We start from the raw sequence: 16,331 nt of genomic DNA on the forward strand, positions 1-16,331 counted from the left end.
GACTAACAGGGATATAAGTACGAGGCATAGAAAGAGGCTGATTTAATAGTTTATTTGTTTCGTTTGACCACATCTTCATCGGTCTGAGTCAGAAAAAGTGACAGTGACGACACTCTTCCATCAGGCATGATAGAATGAGATGTTTAATGCAGTCTGAGCTTCACATTGTCAATGATTACCAAATTTAGGACACGTTTCATTTGATAATTTACGTCCAACGCAGATCGTGCACGTCTTCCAGCATTCTTGCGAAATGCAAGAAATGTAAACACATCAGTCACTTCACTAGCATGAAGTGACTGATGGAAACAGTTGGTTTCCCTGGGCAGATTTTGCTCCACCTTCACCTCCACATCCACAGAAGGGGTGTCCAGGTTCCCTGGGGCCCTGGGCTCCAATCAAAGACGCAGGCTGGCCCCTCCGATATCTCTCTCATCTGTACACACACACACACACGCACACATGCTCTTTCTCTGGCTGCTGCCTCGTCTTTCCTTGCCAACGTGCCTGGCAGTAGTAAAGGCTCGTACTCCCTCTCACTCCTCAGGATTCAGGCTGCAGCGACGCTCAAACTCTTGGCCGTACTCGTGGATCCATTTGTTGGCCACTGTGGCACAGAGACATATTGGAACTGCTGTCAAACAAAAATAAGCAAACAGCGTTGACCAATGCGTCTCTTTTTCAGCCTCTCCAAACACGTATCCAACAAGCATTCCCACCTGTTTTTGCAGTGCAAGTTGTTGTTGACCTACTCAGCAACTTCTTTTGCAGCTGCTTCCCAATTATTATCATCGTTATTATTATTATCCTTAGGTCGGTTTAAATAGCCTGCGAAACAGATTTTGCTTGTCTGAGCCAACCGGCAGCAGATGTTCACTTTCCAAGATGAGCCCTCAGAGTCTGAACTGCAGGCTGTAATATCGCTATACTCAAACTCAAAATGAAACACAGATGGGCTCTAGCTCCCCTACATGAGGAGATTAGATTAATGTTTCGAGAAGCAGACGGCATTTTCTTGGCTTTTACCAAAAGTCTCGAGTGGGAACACCAAGTCTTACCCCACTTGTCACCGATGAGCACCGGGCAGCCAGCATGCAGAGTGTCTTCGTCTCCCTGACCATTTCTGCGGAGGTTCCACCAGAAGATAGCAGCTTTCTGAGAAATACCATAAAGAACAGATTTTAATACATGCCAAACATGCTGCTTATGGATTATTTTTATTTTGATCAGGGACAGATTTAGTAAAATGTGGGCCCCTCATGGGCTAAGGCATATTTTGGTTTCCTACCAACATTAATTTAATTTGAATATCCAAATTAGACTGAAAGGCAGAACTACCCATTAGTGGATATGAGCTGATGGACGGTCGGCTTTATATGACGGCGTATTAGACCCAGGTGAAAGAAAAGGAGGAGTAAATTTCTGCCAAATTTTTTAAGATTAATCGCTGAAATTTTTTAGAAAAATAATGGAAACTTCTGAGCTTCAAAGGAAAAAAAATAGCTCGAAAAACACTCATAAATTTTGAGATTAAGCTCAGAAATGAAAAAAAAACAAAAAAAACAAGAAAAAACCAACGACATTAATTTCTGAGTTAGAAAAGTTAAAAGATCGCAAAAAATTTGAGATTAATCTCAAAGATTTTCAAAAGTTTTCTGTCACAGCTGCTGCTGAGCGGTGACCACTCACACCTGATCATCATCAGTCTGATCCCCAGCTGCTGCCATATAAGGACGGAGCTTCCCCCTGCACAGCATCAGATTGTTGCGAAACCCTCAGTGGTAACACCTTCAGGCCTGCTGTAGAAACTTGAGCTAACTGCCCAGTAACTAACCTGTCCGTCTCTTCCTTCTGCCTAGTTGCCTCTCCTGTCCCCGATCCTGACCCTCTCCACTGGATTAGGACCTCCCGGCTTTGACCCCCTGTCTGTCTGACCCTGAGATCAGGAACCGCCTGACCCCGATTTGGATCCCCTGGTTCTGACCCTGGCCTGTCTGACTAAGAACAAGTTTATTTCCTAATAAACACCTGTTTTTGTATTCTCTGTTCAGTCCCTGCGTCCATCAGTGTCTGATCATGTCATTTTCAACTTTTAGAACTCAGAAAATTTCAAGTTTTTTTTATAAAATGTATTAAATTAATCTCAAAATTATGATGCCCCTAATACGCTGTCACATTTTGACACATCCTTTGTCAGATGGTTTTGTTTCTCCCAAAAACATGTAGCGCAGTCCAAAATTTATTTTCAACCAAATAAAAAACCTCATTCATTTTAACGGGAGACACTATTTCATTTTTACAGCAATTACTAAATTAATTCTAATTAATACCAAATTACTTGAATTTATCCAGTTTTCTGAGAGGTCAAACACGTTCTCATAATTTGTAACTGGAGTTTCTAGCAGCACATCTGTATGTGTGATTCCTTATTTTTTTAAGATTCCAATTACAAGACGTAAAGTAAACACTATGAAACGTTCACATCGTTTCCACTCAGAGAAAACATGTTGGTAAAATTAAAAGATTACTTTAAACCCAAACCTGCCAAGAATATGAATGATTGTGCGACTTAATGGAGTTACATAAAATAGTTTCCTGGCAACCAGAAAAGAAAACCTCGACTTGGACGCAGAGCTGTTGGTAAGAAAACCTCTCCATTTATAGTTTTCACACAGCTGGATTAGAAGCATATGAATGTAATTCAGCCTTGACATCAAAATGTGAAGATAGGAGAAACATCTTGATGATAACCGAAGTATTTTACCTCCACAACTGGAGCACTGAAGTTGGCATATATGAAGGCTGTGGAACCGCCAGCTTCCACTGAGCTGAGCTGTGGAAAACAACATTCCTTTAGAGCAGCGTCTTGTGTTTATGCCTTGTTGCAATAAATGCAAGTGAAATTTGCCAGTCGAAATGATTTAGGGATCATTATTTCTCACAGCTATCACGTTTTACGATCAGTTTATTCCAATGTAAAAAGGAAATCACTGAGAACAGTTCTAAAGTAGCTGGAAAAGCAGCATCAGATAAAAAGCTTACTCCAGGGCAACTGCCGGATGAGCCCACAGTAAAACTACAGGAATCTGACCTGCAACCTCAAGCTAAAAGCGTAGATTTGACTTACGTAGATCATAAAGGTCGCCATGCGGTTCCCAGTTCTCAGCTTGAAAACAGGACTGGTGGGTGACTGGTTTTAAAACGACATGGAAACTCTGTCAACATTTAACCAACACACGCGGCACCTTGCAAACGTGACATTTGCCCTTCAACTTTTTCATGTGTTGTCATGTTACGGCAACAAACTTCAGTTTATTTTATTGGTGTGTCAATTTACACATAGAATAGTGCTGAATAGTGATATGGAGAGAAAATAACATGTGGTTTTCCAAACTTTTTCCAGATAAAAATCTGAAACAAATGACCTCAAACTGAAGTTGTGGTTCACTTTCCAGCAGGACAGTGATCCTAAATATACAGCCAGGCTTACATTAGAACAGCTTAGATAAAAGTGCTTGAATGGCCTAGTCAATGTCCAGATGTAAATCCAACTGAAAATCTGCCTACTCATGAAAACTCCCCAGGCAATCTGACTGAGCACGATTAGTTTGACGAAGAATTAGCAAAGATGTTGACTCTCAATGAGGCAGACTGCTACAGACAAACAGCCACAGAGTTAGAGGTGTAACCATGGTGATGAGAGCGATAAGAGAAAAAGGGCATGAATAGAAACGAATGCTACACTCAGTGGCGCAAAAAGTGGCTATGCAGCGCATGCAACGCATAGGGGCGCAGCACCAAAGGGGGCGCCAAAACCCCGTCTGGAGGGGTTTTGGCGTCCCCTCTGGTTTTGGCGCCCCCTCCGATTATGTTTTCCCATACACTTCAGCGCGCCTTACGCTCCTTCACCTAACGCACATAATGAGGTAAATCTAGCGCGAGTTTCACACTTAACGTATCCTCGCCTGTGGGGTGGAGGGGGGTGGGGGTTGGAGCGAGCGTATGTTTTCTACGCTGACGTTCCTTCCTTGGGGCGGGGGGCCGCCGATTTATGTTTTTGCATCCACCTGAATAATGTGCAGTTGCGGCACTGGCTACACTTTTCAAATTTTAATTGGTAAAAGACTTTGAAGTCCATTCACCCTTCAATTCACTCTTCAAATTCATGCATCACTTTGTGTTGCTCTCCCAAATAAAATCCCAAATAAATACAAGTTATTGCTCGAAATGTGGAAAAATGCAGAAAAGGTTAAAGGGAATGAACATAAACCTAACCGCAACTTTGTCGACTTACTGTGGCGTGGTCAAAATGAGGTTCATAGTGTCCACCAATCCCATAATTCACCACCTGAAGGAACTCGGCGTACGGGTGCATCACGTTCAAACCCGTTACCACGGAAATCCTTTGGTCCAACCTCCCAACGGTGGAGCTCTCCGAGCCTTTCAGCCACGCACTAGAGATCAAACATACCCAATCGGTTCGTTATGCCTTCGGATGTTCGGATGCACACCAGCAGCAGGAAAAATAGTTTTAAAACTTTTTATTTATTTAATTTTTTTTACCTCTTGCTGATTCGATAATCTGCTGTTTCCTGCTTTTCTCCAGCTGCCACCACGGATCTCTTCAACTTGTTATGAAAGGGCAGAAAATAAAATATGAGCAGCTTTATTTGGGCTTGTTTTTTTTTTTTTGGTTTTTTTATTGCTCAAGCTGTTGAAGTGAACCACAAACTGTGTCACTGCACATATTTTTGGACTGACTCTCTCCACTTCTCTAAGCCACTAAAAGCAGTTGGCAATCACTTTGCCTTCTGCTGAATTTATGTTTACCAATCTCCAACAGAAATATAAAACGGCCCCACTTTGAAGAACAAGCAACCTGATATTCAAATCAACAACAGAAACAAATTGCAGCTTAAACTGTTTGGACACTGAAGCGGACAGTCTCCTTTCGTGAAAACTGGTGAAATATGCTGAAAACCTCTAAACTGAGAAACCTGTCGAAAAACGACTCCAGGGAAGTAAAGAGCCGTCCAGCTCAGTACCACAGGCCTGCTTCCAATTAGCCCACAAGCTGACGTAGCGCTGACATGGAAACCGAGCTTTCCATCTGACCAGCGGATGGAAAGCTCTCAGATAAACCTCAAAGAGACTAAAGAGGCATCATCCTAGTTAATCCATCAAACAGTTCCTGAAGCACATGAGTCAGCAGGCTGAGAGTTAGGAGAAAGGTTTCTGTTAAATGTCATCTTCGCATGAGGCTCACAGTGTTTTCCTGGCAAAGCTCAGGGAGATTGTTTGCTCTGCTGGAGGAATTTGGCTTAAAAAAAGGGGGGGATTCATGCTTCAGGAAGTAGCATGAGATTTGCCTTTGAAGGAAGCTGAGAATGGATTGCAGTGTACCATCTTGAAAAGTGGAAGAGCATTTCTAATCTGACTGAGATGCTGAACTGGTGATTTGATTTCATGAAAAAGAAACACAGCTACGGTATCTGGTTAAATGGCCAGGAGGAAATTAAAAAGGGCTGGAATAAAAATAATAACTTTGAGCTTATTCCTCAGGAGGGTCACATTAATGTAAGGGGCCAAAATAATGGAATATGACGACAAAGCAATAAAACAGACAGCATGAGGAGGTAGAAGAAATTAAAAAACAAACAAGCATGAAAATAAACACAATTTTCTTCAGATTGGGTATGTTAAGAGCAGCATTATGTACTTTCCAGGCACATGGTGCCATTATATAGCACAATAAAATAACTGTGTTACCCTGAGTTGTTGTTATAATAATGCTGTAGATGTCAAACATGACTTTAAAGAAGCTGGACTTTATAATTTGATGCCTTGAAGTTGGGCTTCTGTGTCTTTAAGAAACCCGTCCTCTTTCCAACAGTCCGCCTCCAGCATATCATCATAGCAATACTCCTCATTATGCCATTTACAACCGTTCTTAGGAGCACTGCACTGAAAACAGTTCCTATAATAAACTCAGCAGGCATTTAGTTCCATCAGGTGTTTGCTAATTGCTGCTGCTGCTAGTCTGGAGGAGCTGAGAGGGGAAGGAGTGTGGGAGAGGTGTTCTGCACCCCGAATGGTTGCCACGGGAGACTCCAGGGTTCCCCAAACACACACAAAAAAATTAAAGCAACACTCAGAGTATATTTTTGATTATAGAATAACATTATAGCATTATATAATGCTCAAAAAAGTTGATCTTACATAAAACCCACCTTTTGAAAGATAAATGTAGGTCAAAATGTTACTAGTTCTTATCTTTGATAATTCAAACTAATAAAAAAAAACTGTCTTAAATTCTGCTTCAGAATCACTAGACTAACCCAGACAGACAAACATTTGGGAATAAAAGCAAATAAAAGTCAGACGTTTATGCTGGAAACCCTAGACCTGGGTATGCTCAAGCGACGATCACCTACTCCAGGCTGGGCGAGCCTCTTGATGTCATCCGCCTCGGCGTCTGTGATGAAGTTGTGGTAAAGCTCCACATGAGGCTGCAGGCTCAGGACCTCCCGCCTCACAGGCTGCAGCAGCAGTGCAGGGCTGTGGTTGTTGGTAAAAAGGTCACAGAACAGTCCGGGGTTTTCAAAGTGCATCGGCTGCAAGAGGGAAAACAGGCATCATGAGTCCGTTAATGAGATCGAACAAGGATCAAAATTTGTTGCATACATTCACCTAAAAGGTTGACGGTCACAGAAATGTATATAGATGTACATGTGAGTATACGTCTATACTCACATGTATTATATGTGTGTATATACATATATACTGCAACACCAAGCAATCCCACACCATGCATGAATCCTTAATTCATGATCACAAGATTTAGCAGTTTTTATTTGAATCCACTCTCCTTATTTTACTGGTTCAAAATAATGCAAGAGCAGACAATGTACACATTGACATCTGTCTGCAGGATGAGCCATATGTCACTTTGGGACACTACGTGAAGAGTCCTATGCTGATGAATACCTGGGAGCCCTGAGTCAGGCACAGTCTCTCATAAGTGTCCCGTGTCGTTAAGGAGGAGGAGCCAGGTCTTCTTAAGCTGCGTTCCCCGGTTGGACCTGCAGAACCCAGCAGCTTCTCATATTTCTCAATATTCTGCAACACCCGTCCATTCATTGGATCTGAGAAAACAAAACGCGTGCAAAGAGTCACCGAGGCTGGATACAGTATTATTACAAATCATTCATTCGTCTTGAAATCTCCCGTAGATTGTCAAAGATACAGAGTTTGCAAAAACAAAAAGCAGTTTCTGCAAATTTTCAATTTTCTCTTGTTATAAGTGAAATAATCTGTCAGTGGAGTTAGTACTTTTTATCAATATTCAAGAATAATTGACTTAAAACATGCTGTACATTAGTTTTGCCTTATTTCAGTTACAATAAGATATTTGCACCAAAAACTAGACAAAAATACTTGGTAAGATTTTCTGTTTTTGCTGTTTCTACCGGGAGCAAATTTCTTATGTGAATGAAAATAAATCTAAAGCCACAGATAATTTGGGGTTTAGCTGTAACTTGTGGCAAACTTAAAAATGAGATCATGGATTTTCCTTCCACTTTATAATTACGCAATATTTTGTGTCGGTCTATCACAAAGAATTAAGGTTTTAAAACAGCAAAATATTGAAAACAAAAAAAGGTGCAGGCACTGTTCTTATTGTCTTGCATGGGAAATGGAGGCGTGGACTCACCGTGATGCAGTAACTCATGAGACAAACTCAAGGCATACGAAACATTTCCTGTCTGAATCAAACAGAGGGATTTATAGCAGTCAAACATGGGACCAACGTGTGTTTTCTCTGCTCTCCTACCTTAAAGTGGGAGAAGGCCAGGTGATCCAGAGCGTCCTCTAAGGTCCCTTCGTTCTCAGGACTCCACTCTCCCGCGGCTCCCCTGAAGAGACGTACCGACTCCTCCAACCAGTGCACCGAGTGGTAGTAGTCTTCCTGCTCATAGGCCACCTGTGCACAAGGAAAGAGTTTCTTTATTCTGATATTAACATGATGTGTTAAGTCAGTATTTTATAAATTATATCAGATATTCTGTTCCAGCATTCAGGCAAAATTTTAGTCATGAGTCAAACAAGAGCAACAACTGAACCAGAGCTCCTTCAGAGTCTCCCTGTGCTGCGGTGGATCTTTCATAGAAGAACAAATAACAATGCTGTGAGATTTTGACTCCTTCCCATTGAGACAGTCATAATCAATTGCCCATATAATATTTCTACAGAGTATATGCACATGTCTATTGCTATTGGCTCAAAAAAGATAAATTATCACATTTATGAAGCTGGAAGCTGGAGCAGTGCTTCACGGACCCTCCCCTCCCCCAGAGCTCCTTAAGACTAGCCAGGAGAAATTAGCAAATATCTGGTGAAACTTAACATCTGATAGGAGCCACTTGTCAGAGCAATGCTGATGAAAATGTTATTAAAAATGTTGCGATGAATTCCTGAAAGCAGAGGGTCAGAAAGAGTTTTTAAAGAGACAGGCCCAATTTCAAGGTGTTAAATTACAAAGTCAAACTTCTTCTAAGTCATATATATATATATATATATATATATATATATATATATATATATATATATATATATATATATATATATATATATATATATATATATATATATATATATATATATATGATTTTTATAACAACCAAAGGAAACATAGTTACTTGACTGTGGTATAAGATGCCAATATAGATAATCACGCCTCTTTAAACAAAGCAGTGAATGTGTTTCTGGTCTCTTTGTGATTTCTGGATCATCTACGGCACAGCTGAGGAGAAATCTGCAACAACAAACATCTAACTGCGGCTCCAGGGAGAAGATCAACTAAATCTGGTCTAGGGCCAGATGTGAAGCCATCTGTGGAGCAATCAAGATGTAATTATATAGGCTTTTGCATATTTATCAGGATGCAGCTAAACATGCATCAAAATCAGTTCTAGGACTGACTTATTGTTGTGGGGCCTAACATAGGCACACTTAAGTTGAAATAAATTGCTCCCTGTAATAAATCATTTTGTCAACGATTCCCTTATGACGCCTCAGTTCCCTTCAATGTGTGTAAAGATAACAAGTTTGAGCATCTGAACCACTACAAGGCACGTGAAACTCCCATCAGAGACTCAGGCTGGGATCTGGTGAAACCTAGAGCTGAGGACATTACATGCTATACTTTAGGAACCAATACATTTTTATGAGAAAAGAACTGCTAAAGCAGTTGTTGCCCACTCTCTCTTTTTTTTCTCTCTCTCTCAGTTAAATTTCTACATGTATATTCAATACAACCCACCTGTTTCCAAAGAGCCATTTAAAAAGCGCATGTAAAGCCGTAAAACAAATCATCTGTCCTTTTGATAATCATGACCTCAGTAACAGAAGGTTCTCTGTGTTCATTGCTCATCAGCATGAGGTAATGTCTTTTCCATAGCAGAGTGTCTTTCCCACACAGTGCCCTACCCTTTCATAACACCGCAGTTATAGTAAAAAAAAAAGTAGCATGGAAACACCTTTCTCTCTTTTCTCATCCCAGAACAGCTGGGGGATTTGCTCTCTCATAACAGAGATGATTAAGTGAGTTGTTGGAAGAATCCCAGTTCTGAGTGTCTGAACCCCAACACACATGACTGACAGGCCTGGAATAGAGGCGCTGCAGACCTTAAGAAAAGGAAATTATTCATGCAAAGGGACATTTATTGAGTAAATTTATTTTTATTCTCTTTTTATTAAAAGATCTAGTCTTTCTATTTGAGTCTCAAGAGAATTTAACAAAGCTGTGCATCCAGCAAATGACAGATAACCACCAGAGATTTGTTTCCTAAGCTCAAAAAATTATATGTTGCAATTTCTTTTGTCACCATTAAATGCAGATTTAAGTTGCAGTAAATTTAAGTTGCAGAATCAAATTTTTTAGAAAAATCTGCTTTTTCCCATATTTATTAAAACTGTCACCATGTGTGGTCTGAGACAGATAATCTGAAAAATAAATAAATAAATAAATAAATAAATACATAAATAAATAAATAAAAATAAAACTGAGCTCCTTCATCTACTCCCAGTGTGTCTATTACAGTCTGAAAACTGCACTGGTCTTGGTCAAAAACAGCCAATCAGAGCCAGGAGGAGGGTCTCAGCGCTGTCAGTCAACCTAATGTATGCTGCTCAATGTGCTAAAGATAGAAAACAACTTACCGTTACAGGAAAACATTTAATCCATCTTCGTCGGAAACTATGCTAAATTAGCGAACGTTGTGGTGAACACTGGCTTGGTTCGGCTAGCTATAGCTATTTGCTAGCTGTTTAGAAATAGCAAGTGGAAGGGGTGAGCATGGGAGTGATTGACAGCGCTAAAACCCTCCTCCTCCTGGCTGTGACTGACTGGTGTATTTCTGCAGTTGACACTTGGAGCACTGGGAGAAGGCAGAGGAGCTCAGTTTTTTCACGCATTCTCTGTCTTAAATTATACTGTCGTGACATATAGTGCAGCTTTAACAGTGGAAATGTATGACTGTTGTTTTTTTTTTGTTTGTTTAATATTTTCCTTCTCTCCTCAGGCAGCTTGTTGTTCTGTTATTTCATATTCTGTCTTTGGCCTGATGTTCATATTAGCCGTTGGCCCACTTCTGCGAAGCCCACAGTGAAGTTATAGAAAACATGTGCGAGGTCTTTGTCTTGCTAAAACCCTGAAAGTTTTGTTCCATTGTGTCACATCCTCACCACAAACCTAAGGGTATTTACTGGGATTCTATGTAAACGAACATGTATAGCATAATTTAAAGACGGACACAAAATGCACGAGTTTCATAGCGCATAAAAATCTGAAAGGTGCGGCGTGCATTAAGATAGATCTGATCTCAAGACTTTGTAGTAGCACCTTTCGTTGCAGGAACTCTCTACCACATTTGTCCAGACATTTCCATTCTTTGCAAATTATCTCAAGCTCACAAAGTGAGTGGAAAGAGTTTATAGATATACTCCTCAGGTCTGGACTTTGACTGAGACATTCAAACACATGAACATGTTTGAACCCAAACCATTCCATTCCAGTTCTGGCTGTTTCTTTAGGGGAACTGTCTTTCAGTATGGTGAACCTATGTCCTGGTCTCTTTTGCCTCCATGTATTTAACTCCAGTCATCTTCCAGTCAACTTTGAATTGCTTCAATGAAGAAAAGCATCTCCAGAACATGATGCTGCCACCGCCAGTTTTGGTTTGTGAAGGAATGCCTGGGAATGACTGTGGGAAGTAAAGTATGTATCTTTTTGTTAATTAACTTTTTTATATTTGCTAAAACTATCATGATGTAGTGACAGTAAAAGGCAGATAATCTGTGAAAAGTTCAATCTCCTCCAACTTCTCCTCGAGCTGTTATTGTCATCTGAAGAAATGCACCGCTTTCAATCAAAAACAACCAATCAGAAGAGCCAGAAGGGGGGCCTCAGCGCTGCAAATCATGGTAGTGTACTCGCTATAGTACTCGTGCTATTGATGAACAAACAACTTACTGTTACAGGAAAACCATTTATCCGCCATTATCGGTGGCTCTGCTAGCTAGCTAGCCTGAGCATTCACAAGAGGCTATGCTAGCTCCAGCGTAGCAGAGAGCAAAGGTGGGTTGAGCAGTGCAACATGGAGGGTGATTGACAGTACTAAGCCACGCCTCCTGGCTCTGATTGGTTGTTTTTAATTAACACTGGGAGAAGGTATAGGAGCTCAATTGTTTCACATTATCGGTGGCTCTGCTAGCTAGCTAGCCTGAGCATTCACAAGAGGCTATGCTAGCTCCAGCGTAGCAGAGAGCAAAGGTGGGTTGAGCAGTGCAACATGGAGGGTGATTGACAGTACTAAGCCACGCCTCCTGGCTCTGATTGGTTGTTTTTAATTAACACTGGGAGAAGGTATAGGAGCTCAATTGTTTCACATTATCGGTGTCATTCCATTTGGTCACAACATGGTGACAGTTTTTTTTTAAAAAACAACATTTTATTAAACATTAACTATGCAGCTTTGACACTGCTTTAAGTTCCCCCACAACTTTATACGAAACACATTGAAGTTTGTGGTAGTGATGTGAAAAAATGTGGAAAGCCTCAGGGGGTGTGAATACTTTTGCATGTGTTGTAGTTACCATCTATCTCAGTTTTTAACACTTTTTATTTCTTCAAAATTTTACTTTTTCCTCCTGGGCTGTGAAGAGTTTGACGGGTAAAGTTTTGATTGACGGGACTAAACCACAAGTTTGCACCTGAACAAAGCGATCTCACTGATTCACTACAGAGCTGATATCAACAGGATATGATCTAATGGAGAAAGAATCAGTTTCTCTGTGCGATGGATCACCTTCCCAACCAGGAAGCAGTCGTCACCAGACAGCGAGACGGACACAGCAGGCGAGCAGACGTCAATCACACCTCCACCGCTGGCCCTCTGGAAGCGGCCCTCTACCAGACTTGAAACTTGGAGGGAGTACACATCCTGGAGCCTCATCAGCCCCTTTGCAGCCCCCCGGAGGTCTTCCACTTTGGGCAAGTGAGCCTCCTCTTCCTTGTATCTGGACCTGAGGGCTGAACAGAGTGTTATTGAAGGCTGAAGTTTGCTTTTGATGGCTAAAAAGCGGAAGAAGTTCAGGTATCATTAGGCAGGAGGGAGAGAGATAGAGCTCACTTTGAACGTTTTCTTGAGCTTCATTGCTGTAGACGACGTTCAGCCACTCCGAATGCAGCCGCTTGACGAGCGTGAAGGCCACCAGTGGGTTGGCTGTTGCAGCTGCAGGGCCTTTGTAGAGCTCTGAGTGGAGGTCGGACACTCTGGCATGAAACCTGTGCAAAAGATGAGATCGTGGGTCACAGAAAGGTGAACACATATGGTCCTCATTAGACTGGAAAGACTAGAAATGAAAGATATACTGAACCTGGGTAACACCTGACACCTTCCACAAATACTTCTTACTCTCTAAACCCATTTGATGTCACAATGCAGCTGTAAGCGTCGATGTATCTTGTTAGCACTTTACATAACGGACCAAAAGAATAATACATGATTCTAAAATTGGTTTTATTAAAAAAAAAAAAAAAAAAAAAAGATTTTTGAAAGTGTGGCTTGGGTTTGTAGTCACCATACCTGACTCCATCACCACTCAGATGGTCTGGTTCTGGTCTACTTTGAATCCCCACATAGAGAAGCAGCATTCAGCTTCTATGCACTACAAATCTGGAACAAACTTCCAGAAAACTGCAAAGATGCTGAAACACTGAGTTCCTTTAAGTCAAGGCTAAAACCCCACCTGTTTACAGATGCCTTTGATAACTAGTAACTGGAACACTGATCAATATATTTTATGAATATTTGCTTGAATATTTGACAAAGGATATATTGCATGTTTCATAATTCATTGCTGTGAAATGTTTTCTACGGTGGGAAGCTTTTTGAACAGCCTGTTTCTGAAATGTGCTAAACACATAAACGTGACTTGACTTTGGATCATTGGCTGGTTCTGGACACAGAGAGAGGAAAATGTGTGCAGCTATTTTAATACTGGAGAAAACACATAAAGAACACATAAAGTGTAGTTTGTTTGTTTTTTTCCTTTCTCGAGGCCCTTGCATAGTTCTGCGTCAAAGCATGACAATAATGACTTTAATTATGTCACACTTTACAACAAAGCCACTTCTTTTTAGTGGTTAAAAAGAAGAGAAAAACGACAGGACACATAAATGAAACAGTTTTTTAAAAAAAGAAACAAAAGTAGAAATAGAAGTAGTTAAGCCAAGAAATCATTACTGATATAAATTTGTTATAAAAGTATTACTGATTGCACTTTAAAAATTAGGTAACTTTATGCTATTAAAGGTAAAGTTTAAACAGTAATGATTTCCTGGTTAATGTCAAGTTGTCATAACAAAGACATTTTGAATAATGTCAACTTTGTATTAAAAGTGTCAGAATTTACCGAATGACGCTTTATGACAACAGTCATTAATATTCATGAAGGCTTATTGATGTTCATGACATGTGTTATGTCATGTTTATGAAAGTGTCATGTCAGTCTTATTCACCCCCCTTCAAATAAAGTGTTACCTAATTCATAAACCAAAAGGGTGGAGGCGGCTGCGACAGAGAAATAAACAGATTTCTCCTTTTCTATCCTGATGAAAAGTCCTCGACACTGAGTGTGTGTACCCAACCTCAGCTCCGGTTTCGCCATCACTCACCGCTTGATGTCCTCCAGTCTCTGCTGCTCGCTGTCGATATACATTCTCAGATAATCAATCAGTTTCCTCTCAACGTCAATGGCTTGCCTCACGTTTTGGAGCGACGTATACATTTCTCCTTCGGCCTGGAAAGCGAGAGCAGCGACGAGGAAGCAGCAGAGACAGAAAGCAGCCGGAGGAGCCTCCATCCCCTCGAAAAGTGAACTCTGTCGTTATCATGGGATGAGCTGAGCTTCTCACGGCTCCTCATCTGATGACTCGGTTCTGATCTGGGATCGGCTTCTCCCCTCTCTCTGTGAGGAACTTCACCGGAATTAACTTCCAATAGGAGCCCTATTGAAAGTTGTGTTGGGGCAACAATATTTTAAACTCTTTAATTTATTAACCGAGGTTTTAATCACAATTGTAAAAAAAAAAAAAAAAAAAAAATCTTCCAAAAGTAAGAGCGCCTTTAACCAGTTTCTTCTCTACAGCGACGTCTGCTGGTCAAACTGTGCCAGTACTACTAAATTTACTAGCATCTGGCAACACCAGGTACTCTGTTACTGATCTGTGGAGGACAACAAATAATCAATACAGCCAGACAGGACAGCAAATACCCACAGTTAGCAGACTATATAGTTGATGTCGTAAAAAAACCCCCACAGAGATCAATTAAAATATAAAAAAATTATGCCTTTTCTGTGCAAACACTTTAATAAATAAATTAAACCTCTGACTCATGTAGTGCAGCCGGCACATCACACCTGTTCACCCAGCAAGACAAGTAAAGCAAGTTTACTTTAAATTTATTTTTAATTTATTGCCACTTTCTATTTTTATCTGTACTGTACAACAATAACACAAAAACATAATATTTCAACAAAGATAACAGATAAAGGAACACTACTCAAGTTTCATATCAAAACATCGTAGCCGACTATGAGAAATATTGAACTGGGACTCAGAAAAGTAAGAGGAAAGAACAATATTGATCAAACAGGAACAGAATCAAGAAGGAACAGAATAAAAGAATGAATAAAGGAATAAATGAAGTAAACTAATGGAAAGGAATGAACGGACATGGTGAGATCAAGCAAAGTAAAGTAATTAAGTGAGGAAATGATCAAAACAGAAAAATAAATTAAATTAAAACACCCACAGATCACAACATATTTACTCAATAAACATATATTGCTTTGTCTTTGACCTATAAAAATGAACATTGAATTCTTGTCTGTGTGACACAATGTTGAAAGTTAAAATATGTTATAGACTTTAAAATATATAGATTTTAGCCTGAAATTTTTATTTGGTTTTCTCTAACTGATTTACAGCTGACAAACAGCTCTGCACCTTCAGCTGTTCAGTTGACCGGCGAAAGGGTGAGAGGATGAACAGTTGACATGGAGCAATGTAAGCACAGATACGCCTCCGTGGGGTTTATGTTTAACAGACTGCCAAAGTTTCTTATCTTTTTCTGCAGAAACTGTGCGCATGTTTGCATAGGTCAAAGTATGGTTACGGTCAAAGTTTCTGGCTGCAGGGAAGCGAGAGTTTGATCTCTTTTTAATTATTTCTTAGTCCCAATTTAGATTCATTCATTGGTGTTGCAGGACATTTTATTTGTTGTTGTTAAGATTTAAAATAAAAAATTATGTTTCAGCCAGTTAGCAAAAATGTTTTCTAAATCTGATTGGCCCAGAATGCCATGTAGGTCCAAAGACATGATGGCAGTTAGCACTAGCTTGCGTTGAAAGTTAAAAATATCGGACAATCCATCAAAAACACAGAAAAAAGGTGTCCTTTGAGTACTGAAATGAATCTCTGAGATTTCTCAATAATCTTCATCCTGCATGTCTATGTCTCTCCTCCAAACCTGACTAATTCACAGGCTGAGTTACCTCCCCAACATGTCACTGAGTTCTACAGAGACTTACTGCAGTTCTATGGTTTTGCACATCGCTTTTATTTTCCTTTGTTTCCTTTATCATCAATCAACTTAAGAGTCACAAAAATCCATGGAGTAAACATGACAAGTTTGCTTCATATTAAATGTTAGGAGTAGCTCACACAAGTGTGCGAAATTGGCAAAAGCTGGTTAAAAACTGTT

At 40.2% G+C, this 16,331-nt stretch overlaps 1 protein-coding gene across 2 annotated transcripts; it reads right to left on the reverse strand.

The window, feature by feature from the left end:
- Positions 1-33: 33 nt before the first annotated feature.
- Positions 34-14,578, reverse strand: p4ha3 (prolyl 4-hydroxylase, alpha polypeptide III). 2 transcript variants are annotated; one of them, XM_015003438.2, is made up of 14 exons: positions 14,240-14,578; positions 12,693-12,847; positions 12,369-12,592; positions 7,835-7,984; positions 7,715-7,766; positions 6,988-7,145; positions 6,435-6,614; positions 4,564-4,628; positions 4,295-4,454; positions 3,128-3,190; positions 2,765-2,833; positions 1,059-1,155; positions 531-607; positions 34-436 (listed from the first exon to the last, which is right to left on the reverse strand). In XM_015003438.2, the coding sequence occupies exons 1-13, from the start codon at positions 14,425-14,427 to the stop codon at positions 537-539; spliced, it is 1,632 nt and encodes a 543-aa protein (XP_014858924.1). In that variant the 5' UTR covers positions 14,428-14,578; the 3' UTR covers positions 34-436; positions 531-536. The 2 variants fall into 2 exon arrangements, with proteins under 2 accessions (XP_014858924.1, XP_014858923.1); XM_015003437.2 differs by having other exon boundaries at positions 34-607.
- Positions 14,579-16,331: the final 1,753 nt, after the last annotated feature.

The sequence above is a fragment of the Poecilia mexicana genome, unplaced genomic scaffold, assembly GCF_051168715.1.
Source record: "Poecilia mexicana isolate PSO_F unplaced genomic scaffold, ASM5116871v1 scaffold_13, whole genome shotgun sequence".
NCBI classification, from domain to species: Eukaryota; Metazoa; Chordata; class Actinopteri; order Cyprinodontiformes; family Poeciliidae; genus Poecilia; species Poecilia mexicana.

Bases quoted from the DNA above. Each gene is read 5' to 3' on its own strand.
- p4ha3 (XM_015003438.2), bottom strand. From the start codon at position 14,427: ATGGAGGCTCCTCCGGCTGCTTTCTGTCTCTGCTGCTTCCTCGTCGCT. The intron at 4,629-6,434 runs GTAGGTGATCGT...TTTCATAACAAG, and splicing joins AGAGGCTCGCCCAGCCTGGA to TTGAAGAGATCCGTGGTGGC. The intron at 1,156-2,764 runs GTAAAATACTTC...GGTATTTCTCAG, and splicing joins TCAGTGCTCCAGTTGTGGAG to AAAGCTGCTATCTTCTGGTG.